Source organism: Mobula birostris, chromosome 22, assembly GCF_030028105.1.
Source record: "Mobula birostris isolate sMobBir1 chromosome 22, sMobBir1.hap1, whole genome shotgun sequence".
NCBI lineage: Eukaryota > Metazoa > Chordata > Chondrichthyes > Myliobatiformes > Myliobatidae > Mobula > Mobula birostris.
This window is the reverse complement of record NC_092391.1, coordinates 550,158-565,138: the sequence shown is the minus strand read 5'-3', so window position 1 is coordinate 565,138 and position 14,981 is coordinate 550,158. Positions and strand designations below refer to the sequence as shown.

The 14,981-nt window shown below is 43.2% G+C and overlaps 1 protein-coding gene across 1 annotated transcript in view; it reads left to right on the top strand.

The window, feature by feature from the left end:
* The window catches only part of LOC140186083 (protein Niban 2-like), a 330,169-nt gene that overhangs the window by 235,838 nt on the left and 79,350 nt on the right, over positions 1–14,981 (top strand). Inside the window, exons 6-7 of the mRNA XM_072239948.1 lie at positions 5,870–5,985; positions 12,974–13,078. Coding sequence (XP_072096049.1) covers positions 5,870–5,985; positions 12,974–13,078 — 221 coding nt within the window. The remainder of the gene's footprint in view (positions 1–5,869; positions 5,986–12,973; positions 13,079–14,981) is intronic.

Below are 14,981 nucleotides of genomic sequence, written 5' to 3'. Positions count from 1 at the left end.
GTAATCCTCCTCTGCACTCCTTCTATAATATTATCCGTCCTGTAATGAGGTGACCAAAACTGAACACGGCTCCTCACGGCTCCTGAACTCAATCCCACGGTTGATGAAGGCCAACACACCATATGCCTTCCTAACAACACTGTCAACCTACACAACAGCTTTCAGTGTCCTATGGTCGGGGACCCCAAGATCTCGCTGATCCTTCACACTGCCACACTTACCATTAATATTATATTCTGTCTTCAAATTTGACCTACCGAAATGAACCACCTCACACTTATCTGGGTTGAACTCCATCTGCCACTTCTCAGCCCAGTCCTGCATTGTATCGATGTCCCGCAGTAACTTCTGACAAACCTGCAGGCTATCCACATCATCCTCAACTTTTGTGTCGTAAATATTTCTGCAAAAATATGACGTAAGATGTGATCTGATCTTCACGTGTCCTAAAACTAGATAAAGAGAACCCAATTAAATAAATAACACAAAAAGTTATACTTGTTCATTTATTTATTGAGAAAAATGATCCAATACTACATGTATTTGTTGGAAAAAGTATGTGAATCTTTGATTTCAGTAACTGATGTAACCTTTGTACAGCAATAACTTCAACCAAGCGTTTCCAGTAACTCTTCATCAGTCCTACACATTGGTTTGGAGTAATTTTAGACCATTCCTCTATACAAAACTGTTTCAGTTCATGAGTATTTCTGGGATACCTTGTATGAACAGCCTTCTTTAGGTCATGCTGCAGCATCTCAATTGGGTTAAGTTCTGGACTCTGATTTGGCCATTTCAAAACTCGAATTTTCTTTTTTTTAAACCATTCTGTTGTTGATTTACTGTTGTGATTCAGATCAATGTCTTGTTGCATCATCCAACTTCACTGTTACCCTGACATTCTCCTGTAAAATGCCCTGCTACAATTTTGAATTAATTGTTCCCTCAACGATTGCAAAGCAGCCCCAAACCATGACGCTCCTTCCACCATTCATCATCCAACTTCTAATAAGCTTCACTGTTACTCAGGTGTACTCAGTAATGGCAAGAAGTAGTACAATTGTTTGTGTGTTATTAGTTTAGGTAGATTGTGTTTGTCTACTATTGTGACTTAGCTGAAGATCAGACTACATTTTATGAGTAATTAATGCAGAAAACCAGATAATTGCAAAGGGTTCACAAACTTTTTCTTGCAACTATATGAACGGACAGAATAGAAACAACAGAAACTAATACACTGAGGGTGTATATTGCAGGCAATGGAGCCTTTAGAAGATCGAGAAGGTCGATAGCCACAATGTGAATGAAATTTTATTCAGAAATTAATTAAACTATCGGTCCAGAAATGCACGCAGAGAAATCATGATCGGGGTTATTTATTTTTGTGTTGCTGACAATACTAATAATTATTTTTCGTCACTAAATACCCTTAAATTTAGTGGCTTGCTCAGGGCATTTCAGAGAGCAATTAACCGTATTTGTAAGTCAAATATTGTCCACACTTGGTAAGGAGGACAAATTTGCTCTACTGCTAAAGTCAACCAGATGGGTTTTGATTTTAATCTTGTAGTTTTGTGGTTGCATTGTTAATGAGTCATAGAGTCGTAGAACAATACAGCACAGAAACAAGACCTTTGGCCCATCTAGTATAGTCTGAGCTATTAATCTGCCTAGTCCCCTTGACCTGCACCTGGATCATAGCCCTCCATACCCCTCCCATCCATGTAATATTGTTGTAATATTTGGTATATATAGTTATTTATAAATCATATTGAGTTTCTTTATTTTCCTGTAACTGCCTGCATGAGCATGAATCTCAAGGTAGTGTATGGAAACATATAAGACCATAAGACAAAGGAGCAGAAGTCGGCCATTCGGCCGATCGAGTCTGCTCCACCATTTTATCATGAGCTGATCCATTCTCCCATTTAGTCCCACTCCCCCGCCTTCTCACCATAACCTTTGATGCCCTGGCTACTTAGATACCTATCAATTTCTGCCTTAAATACACCCAATGACTTGGCCTCCACTGCCGCCCGTGGCAACAAATTCCATAGATTCACCACCTTCTGACTGAAAAAAAAATTCTTCGCATCTCTGTTTTGAATGGGCGCCCTTCAATCCTTAAGTCATGCTTTCTCGTACTAGACTCCCCCATCATGGGAAACAACTTTGCCACATCTACTCTGTCCATGCCTTTCAACATTCGAAATGTTTCTATGAGGTCTCCCCTCATTCTTCTAAACTTAAGAAATACAGTCCAAGAGCGGACAAACATTCCTCATATGCTAGCCCTCTCATTCCCGGAATCATTCTAGTGAATCTTCTCTGTACCCTCTCCAATGTCAGCACATCCTTTCTTAAACAAGGAGACCAAAACTGCCCACAGTACTCCAAGTGAGGTCACACCAGCACATTATAGAGCATCAACATCACATCCCTGCTGCTATACTCTATTCCTCTTGAAATGAATGCCAACATTGCATTCGCCTTCTTCACCACCGACTCAACCTGAAGGTTAACCTTAAGGGTATCCTGTACGAGGACTCCCAAGTCCCATTGCATCTCAGAACTTTGAATTCTCTCCCCATTTAGATAATAGTCTGCCCGTTTATTTCTTCTGCCAAAGTGCATAACCATACACTTTCCAACATTGTATTTCATTTGCCACTTCTTTGCCCATTCTTCCAATCTATCCAAGTCTCTCTGCAGACTCTCTGTTTCCTCAGCACTACCGGCCCCTCCACCTACCTTCGTATCATCAGCAAACTTAGCCACAAAGCCATCTATTTCATAATCCAAATCGTCGATGTACAATGTGAAAAGAAGCGGCCCCAACACGGACCCCTGTGGAACACCACTGGTAACCGGCAGCCAACCAGCATAGGATCCCTTTATTCCCACTCTCTGTTTCCTGCCAATCAGCCAACGCTCTATCCACGTATGTAACTTTCCCGTAATTCCATGGGCTCTTATCTTGTTAAGTAGCCTCGTGTGGCACCTTGTCAAAGGCCTTCTGAAAATCCAAATATACAACATCCACTGCATCTCCCTGGTCTAGCCTACTTGTAATTTCCTTAAAAAATTGTAAGAGGTTTGTCAGGCAGGATTTTCCTTTAAGGAATCCATGCTGAGTTCTGCCTATCTTGTCATATGCCTCCAGGTACTCCGTAACCTCACCCTTGACAAACGACTCCAACAACTTCACAACCACCGATGTTAAGCTAACAGGTCTATAATTTCCTTTTTGCTTCCTTGCCCCCTTCTTAAATAGTGGAGTGACATTTGCAGTCTTCCAGTCCTCCGGAACCATGCCAGAATCTATCGACTTTTGAAAGATCATCGCTAATGCCTCCGCAATCTCCACAGCTACTTCCTTCAGAACACGAGGCTGCATTCCATCTGGTCCGGGAGTTTTATCTACCTTTAGACTATTCAGCTTCCTGAATACTTTCTCTGTCATAATTGTGACTGCACACACTTCTCTTCCCTGCCACCCTTGAGTGTCCGGTATACTGCTGATGTCTTCCTCAGTGAAGACTGATGCAAAATACTCATTCAGTTCCTCTGCCATCTCCTTATCTCCCATTACAATTTCTCCAGCATCATTTTCTATCGGTCCTATATCTATTCTCACCTGTCTTTTACTCTTTATATACTTGAAAAAGCTTTTAGTATCCACTTTAATATTATTTGCTGGCTTCCTTTCATAGTTAATCTTTTCCCTCCTGATGACCTTCTTAGTTTCCTTTTGTAAGGTTTTAAAAACTTCCCAATCCTCTCTCTTCCTACTAATTTTTGCTTCCTTGTATGCCCTCTCCTTTGCTTTAACTTTGGCTTTGACTTCTCTTGTCAGCCACGGTTGCATCCTTTTTCCATTCGAAAATTTCTCTTTTTGGAATATACCTGTCTTGCACCTTCCTCACTTCTCGCATAAACTCCAGCCACTGCTGCTCTGCCGCCCTTCCAGTTTTTTTCCTTTCTCTTTTTTTTTCTAGGTATGAGACGACAGAAAGACAGGTATTGTACGTACTTTGATAATAAATATTGTACATACTTTGATAATATATTTACTTTGACTTTCTGCAGCTGTGATACTACCCCTGATTAGCACTGTCACTCCTACCCTTTATTTCACTTCCCTCCATGTCCCTTTAAAAACATCTAAATCCCAGAACATCCAGCAGCCAATCCTGCCCTTTTGACAGCTGAGTCTCTGTAATGGCTACATCATAATTCTATGTCTGATCCATGCTCATAATTCAACGTTCTTATTCTTAATACTTCTTGCATTAAACACATTTAAACCCATTAAAAATGAATGTATGCTCTATCCACTACCTTCATCTCATCATGTACACTTAGATGTCACAAGATGATAAGAGGCATAGATAGAATGCGCAGCTAGAGACTTTTTCCCAGGGTGGTAATGGCTAATATAAGCAGGCATAATTTTAAGGTTATTGGAGGAAAGTATAGGGGAGGATGTCAGAGGAAAGTTCTTTACAGAGAGTAATGGATGCGTGGAATATCCTGAGTGGGGTGGTGCTAGAGGCAGATACATCGGGCATTAGGGAAGTTCTTAGATAAGCACAAGGATGATAGAAAAATAGAGCGAGGATAGAACGTAGAACATAACAACACAGTACAGGCCCTTTGCCCCACAATGTTGTGCCAACTTTTAAACCTTCTCTAGGGGATTTTAGGACAAGAGGCCATGACTTCAGGACTGAAGGATGTCCTTTTAGAATTGAGATGCGGAGAAATTACTTTAGTCAGAGGGTGGTAAATCTGTGGAATTTGTTGCACCGAGCGGCTGTGGAGGCCAAGTCATTGGGTGTATTTAAGGCAGAGATAGATAGGTTCTTGATTAGCCAGGGCATCAAAGGGTATGGGGTGAAAGCAGGGGAGTAGGGATGACTGTAAGAATTGGATCAGCCCATGATTGAATGATGGAGCAGACTCGATGGGCCGAATAGCCTACTTCTGCTCCGAGATCTTATGGTCTTATGGTCTAAGATTGACCAGCCTCTGCACACATTGCACCTACCTTTACACCAACTGCTCAATCATCTAACCTAGCATTCTGACTCTCATCCTCTGCCAACCAAGTTTAAACTTTCCCCAACAACTCTAGCAAACCTGCCTGCAGGGACGTTGGTCCCTTTTACATTCAGATGTAACCTGTCCATTTTGTGCAGGTTATATATTCTCCAGAGGAGATCCCAGTGATCCACAGATCTGAACACTGAGCCCTCCACCAATTCTTCAACCGCACATTTGTTGCCATATCTTTCTATTCTTATGCTCACTGGCAAATGATGTAGGCAGCAATCTAGAGATTACTACCCTTGAGGTTCTGCTTTTAGCTTCTTTCCTAATTTTCTTCATGCACTCTTCAGACCTCATTCCTTTTCCTATGTTGTTTGTACCAAATGATTCCAGGGATGAGGGGTTTTAATTAGTGGATAGACTGGTGAAGCTGCGATTCATATTAATAGGGAGAACTGTTCCAGTTGGTGGAAGGGCCAAGAACCAGCAACAATAAGGATGATTACAAAATCCTATTGAATCTTTTGAAAATGTACCAAGTAGATAACCACTTCAGCACAGCGAATGGCTGGAGCCTGAAATGAGATGCTGTGGTGGAAAGATCATAGTCTAAACTTAGAAAAGAGAAATGGATGATCATTTGATAGGAAAGAGCATGCAGGGCTGTAATGAGAGAGCAATGGAGTGGGACTAACAGTTTTGTTATTGTAGGTTCACTGCAGATTTGAGAGGCTGAATGTTTCCCTCCATGTTTGAACCATTCCATGATCACCATACATAACCTTTTACCTGTACTTCAATTCTCTTTCTACTCTAGGATTACCTGAAGATTGCAAAGTGGAGACTCCAGCATTCACAGACGCTGTCCGCCTGTATCGCCAGTCGAAAGATCAGTATGGCACCTGGGATATGCTGTGTGGTAATCAAACACAGGTGTGATAGATGTAAAGTGCCTCACTTATGTTCTTAATAATTTTGTTATATTTGTCTTATTGATTCTTTTTTGTAATCCGAGCATCATGGCAAGACTAGCATTAATTACTCATCTCCACTTTGCCTTGATGGATTGGTAGGAGTCATAGAGCAATATGGTACACATACAGGCCCTTCAGCCCAACCAGTCCACGCCAACCACATTTTCCACCCGGCTAGTCCCAATTTGGGGTAGACCTATTGAACCCATTTGATTCGGAGCAAGAAGGCTGCGGATGAACGCTAAGGATTTCCAGAGCAAAGGCAGTTTTACTACTTGGGGTAAAAGAGAGGCAAGACTGCGGAGGTGTGTGACCTCAGCCAGTAGAGCTGGAAAAGTTTAAAAAGGCCAGGAATCTTCGGCGGTATTTGATTCAGAGCTAGAAGGCTGCAGGTGAACGGCTAAGGATTTCCGGAGTGAAGGCAGTTTTACTACTCAGGGTAAAAGAGAGGCAAGACTGTGCAGGCGTGTGACGTCAGCCAGTAGAGTGGGAAAATTTTAAAAAGAAGACCGCCATATCCAGCGGGTAGTGGAGTGAGAGGTAGCAGAGTGATAGGGCTTTGGCTCAGCGTGCTTAGGCGGTAATGGAACGAGTTAGGTCTACCTGTGTTATTTGCGGAAAGGAAGTAGTATGAGTGTGAGGCTGGTTTTCTGTGCTCGGTGTTAGGTGTGGGAGGTCTTGGACCCGGTGTGTCGAGCTGCAGCTCCTAAGGGACCGAGTTAGGGAACTGGAGATGCAGCTGGATGACCTTCATCTGGTCAGGGACAGCGAGGAGGTGATAGAAAGGAGTTGTAGGCAGGTGGTCACACTGGGGCCTGGGAGACAAGACAAGTGGGTAACAGTCAGGAGAGGGAAGGGGAAGAGTCAGGGACTAGAGAGTACCCCTATGGCTGTACCCCTTGACAATAAGTACTCCTGTTTAAGTACTGTTGGGGGGGACAGCCTACCTGGGGGCAGCAACAGTGGCCGTGCCTCTGGCACAGAGTCCGGCCCTGTGGCTCAGAAGGGTAGGGAAAGGAAGAGGAAGGCAGTAGTGATAGGGGTCACTATAGTTAGGGGGTCAGACAGGTGATTCTGTGGACGCAGGAAAGAAACTCGAATGGTACTTTGCCTCCCAGGTGCCAGGGTCCAGGATGTTTCAGATCGCGTCCAAGGTATCCTGTAGTGGGAGGGAGAACAGCCAGAGGTCGTGGTACATATTGGTACCAATGGCATAGGTAGGAAAAGGGAAGAAGTACAGTGAGTTAGGAAGGAAAAAAGTACAGTGAGTTAGGAAGGAACTTGAGAAGCAGGTCTGCAAAGGTAGTAATCTCGGGATTACTGCCTGTGCCACGCGACAGTGAATATAGGAATAGGATGAGGTGGAGGATAAATGCGTGGCTGAGGGATTGGAGCAGGGGGCAGGGATTGAGATTTCTGGATCATTGGGACCTCTTTTGTGGCAGGTGTGACCTGTACAAAAAGGACGGGTTGCACTTGAATCCCAGGGGGACCAATATCCTGGCGGGGAAGTTTGCTAAGGCTACTGGGGAGAGTTTAAACTAGAATTGTTGGGGGTTGGGAACTGAACTGAAGAGACTGGGGAAGAGGCAGTTGGCTCACAAATAGAGAAAGCTTGGAGACAGTGCGAGAGGGAGGATAGGCAGGTGATAGAGAAGGGACGCGCTCAGATGGACGGTTTGAGATGTGTCTATTTTAACGCAAGGAGTATTGTGAACAAAGCGGATGAGCTTAGAGCGTGGATCAGTACTTGGAGCTATGATTTGGTGGCCATTACAGAGACTTGGTTGGCTCAGGGACAGGAATGGTTACTTCAAGTGCCGGGTTTTAGATGTTTCAGAAAGGACAGGGAGGGAGGCAAAAGAGGTGGAGGCGTGGCACTGTTGATCAGAGATAGTGTCACGGCTGCAGAAAAGGTGGACGTCATGGAGGGATTGTCTACGGAGTCTCTGTAGGTGGAGGTTAGGAACAGGAAGGGGTCAGTAACTCTACTGGGTGTTTTTTATAGGCCGCCTAATAGTAACAGTGATATTGAGGAGCAGATAGGGAAACAGATCCTGGAAAGGTATAATAATAACAACAGAGTTCGCAAACACGAGGAACTCTGCAGATGCTGGAAATTCAAGCAACGCACATCGAAGTTACTGGTGAACGCAGCAGGCCAGGCAGCATCTCTAGGATGAGGTACAGTCAACATTTCGGGCCGAGACCCTTCGTCAGGATTCAAGAGTCCTGACGAAGGGTCTCGGCTCGAAACGTCGACTGTACCTCTTCCTAGAGGTAATAACAGAGTTGTCGTGATGGGAGATTTTAATTTCCCAAATATCAATTGGCATCTCCTGAGAGCAAGGGGTTTAGATGGGGTGGAGTTTGTTCGGTGTGTTTAGGAAGGTTTCTTGACACAATCTGTAGATAAGTCTACAAGAGGACCGTACTTGATTTGGTATTGGAAAGTGAACCTGGTCAGGTGTCAGATCTCACAGTGGGAGGGCATTTTGGAGATAGTGATCATAATTCTATCTCCTTTACAATAGCATTGGAGAGAGATAGGAACAGACAAGTTAGAAAAGCATTTAATTGGAGTAAGTTGAATTATAAGGCTATCAGGCAGGAAATTGGAAGCTTAAATCGGGAACAAATGTTCTCGGGGAAAAGTATGGAAGAAATGTGGCAAGTGTTCAGGGGATATTTGTGTGGAGTTCTGCATAGGTACTTTCCAATGAGACAGGGAAGTTATGGTAGGGTACAGGAACTGTGGTATACAAAGGCTGTAACAAATCTAGTCAAGAAGAAAAGAAAAGCTTACAAAAGGTTCAGAGAGTTAGGTAATGTTAGGGATGTAGAAGATTGTAAGGCTAACAGGAAGGAGCTTAAAAAGGGAATTAGGAGAGCCAGAAGGGGCCATGAGAAGGCCTTGGCAGGCAGGGTTAAGGAAAACCCCAAGGCATTCTACAAGTATGTGAGGAGCAAGAGGATAAGACGTGAAAGAATAGGACGTATCAAGTGTGACAGTGGGGAAAGTGTGTATGGAACCGGAGGAAATAACAGAGGTACTTAATGAATACTTTACTTCAGTATTCACTATGGAAAAGGCTCTTGGTGATTGTAGTGCAGACTTGCAGCAGACTGAGAAGCTTAAGCATGTAGATATTAAGAAAGAGGATGTTTTGGAAAGCATCAGTTTGGATAAGTCGCCGGGACGGGATGAGGTGTACCCCAGGCTACTGTGGGAGGCGAGAGAGGAGATTGCTGAGCCTCTGGCGATGATCTTTGAATCATCAGTGGGAATGGGAGAGGTTTCAGAGGATTGGAGGGTTGCAGATGTTGTTCCTTTATTCAAGAAAGATAGCCCAGGAAATTATAGACCAGTAAGTCTTCCTTCAGTGGTTGATAAGTTGATGGAGAGGATCTTGAGAGGCAGGACTCATGACCATTTGGTGCGGTATAATATGATTAGGAATAGTCAGCATGGCTTTGTCAAGGGCAGGTCATGCCTTACGAGCCTGATTGGATTTTTTGAGGATGTGACTAAACACATTGAAGGAAGAGCAGTAGATGTAGTGTATATAGATTTCAGCAAAGCATTTGATAAGGTACCCCATACAAAGCTTATTGAGAAAGTAAAGAGGCATGGTTTCCAAGAGGACATTGCTTTGTGGATCCAGACCTGGCTTGCCCACTGATACAAGAGGACGTGGCTTTAAGGTAGTGAAGTTTAAGAGACTACTAGACAGGTATATGAAGGAATTTAAGGTTGGGGTTTATATGGGAGGCAGGGTTTGAGGGTCGGCACAACATTGTGGGCCGAAGGGCCTGTAATGTGCTGTACTATTCTATGTTCTATGTTATACAACCTCACCATAACATTCCAGCTCTTATACTCAATACTTTGATTAATAAAGGCCAATGTACCAAAAGCGCTCTTTATGACCCCATCTACCTGTGACGCCACTTTTAGGGAATTTTGTATCTGTATTCCCAGATCCCTCTCTTCTACTGCACTCCTCTGTGCCTTACCATTTACCCTGTATGTTCTACCTTGGTTTGTCCTTCCAACGTGCAATACCTCACACTTGTCTGTATTAAACTCGATCTGCCATTTTTCAGCCCATTTTTCCAGCTTGTCCAAATCCCTCTGCAGCTTTGAAAACCTTCCTGACTGTCCACTACACCTCCAATCTTTGTATCATCAGCAAATTTGCTGATCCAGTTTACCACATTATCATCCAGATCATTGATATAGGTGACAAATAACAATGGACCCAGCACTGATCCCTGTGGCATACCACTGGTCACAGGCCTCCACTCTGAGAAGCAATTCTCTACTACCACTCTTTGGCTTCTTCCACTGAGCCAATGTCTAATCCAGTTAACCAGCTCTCCGTGTATACCTAGCAACTGAATTTTCCTAACTAACCTCCCATGTGAGACCTTGTCAAAGGCCTTACTGAAGTCCATGTAGACAATATCCACTGCCTTCCCTTCATCCACTTTCCTGGTAACCTCCTCAAAAAACTCCAATAGACTGGTCAAACATGACCTAACATGCACAAAGCCATGTTGACTCTCCCTAATAAGTCCCTGTCTATCCAAATGCTTGTAGATTCTGTCTCTTAGTACTCCCTCCAATGTTGTTGTTGTTGTTCGTCCTTCGTAGTCGAAGATGACCATGGCTTCAAAGTCAAATGGGAGATTGGTGGCTGTGGGTCCGGAGGTGACTGATGAGGCCAATTCAGGCCCTGAAGGCTCGCCCACATGTGGGACACAAGTGGGTGGGTGCTGTCGTGGCAGTGGATGCTGCTCGGGCCTTGCACACAGCATGCTTTCGTTGCGCCTCGATGATGCGCCAATAACTTACCCACTACTGGCGTCAAACTTACACTCGGCCTATAATTTCCCAGATTACTTTTCGATCCTTTTTTAAACAACAGAACAACATAAGCCATTCTCCAATCCTCTGGCACCTCACCCGCAGACACCGACATTTTAAATATATCTGCCAGGGCCCCTGCAATTTCAACACAAGTCTCCTTGAAGGTCCGAGGGAATACCCTGTCAGGTCCTGGGGATTTATCCACTTTAATTTGCCTCAAGATAGCAAGCACCTCCTCCTTTTCAATCTGTACAGTTTCCATGATCTCACTACTTTTTTCCCTTAATTCCATAGACTTCATGCCAGTTTCCTTAGTGAATACAGACGCAAAAAACATATTTAAGATCTCCCCCATTTCTTACGGTTCCGCACATAGCCGACCACTCTGATCTTCAAGAGGACCAATTTTATCCCTTACAATCCTTTTACTCTTAATATACCTGTAAAAGCTCTTTGGATTATCCTTCACTTTGACTGCCAAGGCAACCTCATGTCTTCTTTTAGCCCTCCTGATTTCCTTCTTAAGTATTTTCTTGCACTTTTTATACTCCTCAAGCACCTTATTTACTCCCTGTTTCCTACACATGTCATACAACTCTCTCTTCTTCTTTATCAGAGTTGCAATATCCCTTGAGAACCAAGATTCCTTATTCCTATTCACTTTGCCTTTAATCTTGACAGGAACATACAAGCTCTGCACTCTCAAGATTTCTCCTTTGAAGGCTTCCCACTTACCGATCACATCCTTGCCAGAGGACAACTTATCCCAATCCATGCTTTTTAGATCCTTTCTCACTTCTTCAAATTTGGCCTTCTTCCAGTTTAGAACCTCAACCCTAGGACCAGATCTATCTTTATCCATGATGAAGTTGAAACTAATGGTGTTATGATCACTGGAACTAAAGTGTTCCCCTACACACACTTCCGTTACTTGTCCTAACTCGTTTCCTAATAGGAGATCTAATATTGCAACCTCTCTAGTTGGTACCTCTACATAATGATTTAGAAAACTTTCCTGAACACATTTTACAAACTCTAACCCATCTAGACCCCTAACAGTATAGGAGTTCCAATCAATATGTGGAAAATTAAAATCCCCTACCACCACAACTTTGTTTCCTGCAGTTGCCTGCTATCTCTCTGCAGATTTGCTCCTCCAATTCTCACTGACTATTGGGTGGTCTATAATACAACCCCATTAATGTGGCCCTACCCTTCCTTTTTCTCAGCTCAGTAGACAAGCCCTCTAATCTGTCCTACCTGAGCACTGTTGTAACATTTTCCCTGACAAGCAATGCTACCCCCTCCACCTTTCATTCCTCTGCCTCTATCGTATCAGAAACATCGGAACCCTGGAATATTAAACCGCCAGTCCTGCCCCTCCTATAGCCAAGTTTCACTAATTGCTATAACATCATAATTCCACATGTCAATCCACGCCCTCAACTCGTCTGCCTTCCCCGCAATACCCCTAGCATGGAAATATATACACCTCAGAAGATTTTTTACTACCACTCACAACCTTTCTATTTGTGACTTTGCTTGAACTTTTAACATCATTTATTTTCACCCCAGTCCCACTGTTAGGTCTGGCACTCTGGTTCCCATCCCCCTGCAAATCTAGTTTAAAGCCTCCTCATCAGCACTAACAAGCCTCCCTAAAAGGATATTGGTCCCCTTGTAGTTCAAGTGTAACCCGTCTCTCTTGTACAGGTCCCACCTGCCCCAGAAGAGGTCCCAATGATCCTGAAATCTGAAACCCTGCCCCCTACACCAGTTCCTCAGCCACTTGTTCATCCTCCAGAGCATCCTATTCTTACCCTCACTGGCACGTGGCACAGGTAGCAATCCTGAGATTACCACCCTCGAGGTCCTGCGAGGTCCTACCACGCTCTCAATACTCATGTTTATGAGACATATGATTATATGTTTATGAGACATATGATTATAATGTCTTCAATTACATGAACATTGATGGTGTTGATAATGAGGCTTGAAACCAGGATTATTTGGTTCAAAACGTGCAACATTTCTGAAAGTGGATATTTTCAAAGTTTTTTCCCCTCTTCCTCAGATTATAACTAACTTAGTGATGGAGGAACTTCTTCCAGAACTGGGAGCAATGATATATCCAAAATTAAAGGGTAAGCTGCATGAACGTCAGAAGGCCTGGATCTTGGTGAGTACCTCGAATGCTTTAGGTTTCTTTTATTTTTGGACAATGTCTGAAAGTATTTACAAAAACTTTTTGAGAGCAATTATAGAAACATAGCAAAGAACTTCTCCACTTAGGTGCAGCAGAGAGTAAGGCAAATGATATATTGGCCTTTATTGCAAGAGTATTTGAGTACGAGATTAGAAATGTCTTGCTACAAATATAGAAAGCCTTGATGAGATGACATCTGGAATATTGTGTATAATTTTGGTCAGTTTACTTCAAAATGGTTGGAGTACTGCAAAAGTTAACCAGGCAGGTTCTTGAGATGGAAATACAAGATGCTGGAATCTGGTGAAATATGTAATCTGCTGGATAACTGAGGGGATTTAGTAGCATCAGTGGAGGAAAGGGATTGACTACTGCCCTGTCGTTGTTTGGCCTCTTGGTCACCTCTGCAAAAAATTTCAATCAAATTCATGATACATTTGTAAATTGATTTATTATTGTCAAGTTGTGCCAAGGTAGAGTGAAAAATATTTGTTTTGCATGCCATCCACACAGATCATTTCATTACAATGGTACAAGGGCAAACAATAACAGAATGCAGAATAAAGTGCTACAGTGCAGGAAAGTGCAGTGCAGGCAAACTATAAAGTGTAAAGCCATAACGAGGTCGTCCATCTTAGTGTTCTAGGGGATTGTTCAGTAGTCTTACAAACAGCAGGGTAGAAGCTGCTCTTGTGCCTGGTGGCTTTTTGTATCTTCTGCCTGATAGGAGAGGGGAGAAGAGAGATTGTCCAGTGTGTATGGAGTCTTTCATTCACGTGATCATGCAGAGAATGTACAAATTCCTTACAGACAGCAGTTGGAATTGAACCTGGGTCGCTGATACTGTAAAGTATTGTGCTAGCTACTACACTTGCCGTCTGCCCCTGTTCTAATCCGATGCAGCCATTGAAATGTAAAGCACCGAAATGAGCCCTTTCAGCCTACCTTATTCTGATTTATTTATCCATGCCCATCACGAGGGCTAACACACTAATCCTGCTCACTCCCATTTGACCCATATCCCTCTGTGCTTTTCGTATCCAAGTACCAGTCCAAATACCTTTGAAAGTTTGTTAGTAACCATTATTTGGTAATCCATCAAATATTTTAAGTCTTCCATTGGCTTGATTATGAGCTGTTCTGTTGGTTTTGAGTTATTAAAACACATGTATGATAAGTGAAGCCATAGTGAATATGTAAAATAAAAACAGATCCCTGAAATATTCGGTAGGTCAGGCGACAACAGAAGTGTTTCTGACCTGAAGAGTGAGCTCTGTTTCTCTGTCCACAAGTGCAGCCTGATCTGTCGAGTTTCTTTTCCCAGCATTTTCTGTTTTTCAGATTGCTAGCATCTGTAGTTATATATTTGATTTTCATACCTAATGTATTTTGTTATGGCTTTAATCTGAGGGACAAAAATATCTGCTGAGTTTAGCCATGTTGCATTAACAGCTATTCCATGTGTCGATTAAAAGCAATATAGATCTGAATGTGAATAGAGTAACACAGACAAAATGCTGGAGGAACTCAGCAGGTCAGACAGCATTTATGAAAATTAATAACAGTCGATGTTTTGGACTGAGACCCTTCGTCAGGACTGGGAAGGAAGGAGGAAGAAACCAAAATAAGAAGGCTGGGGGAGGGGAAAGAGTACAAGCTAAAAGATGAAAGGTGAAGCCAGGTGGGTGGGAAGGGAGATAAAGTAAGAAGCTGGGAGGTGATATGTGGAAAAGGCAAAGGGCTGAAAAACAAGGAATCTGATAGGAAAGGAGAGTGGACCATGGGGGAAAGAGAAGGAGGAGGGGCACTTAGGGAAAGTGATAGGCAGGTGAGGAGAAGAGGAGAGGTAAGGGGAGAACCAGAGTGGGGAATGGGA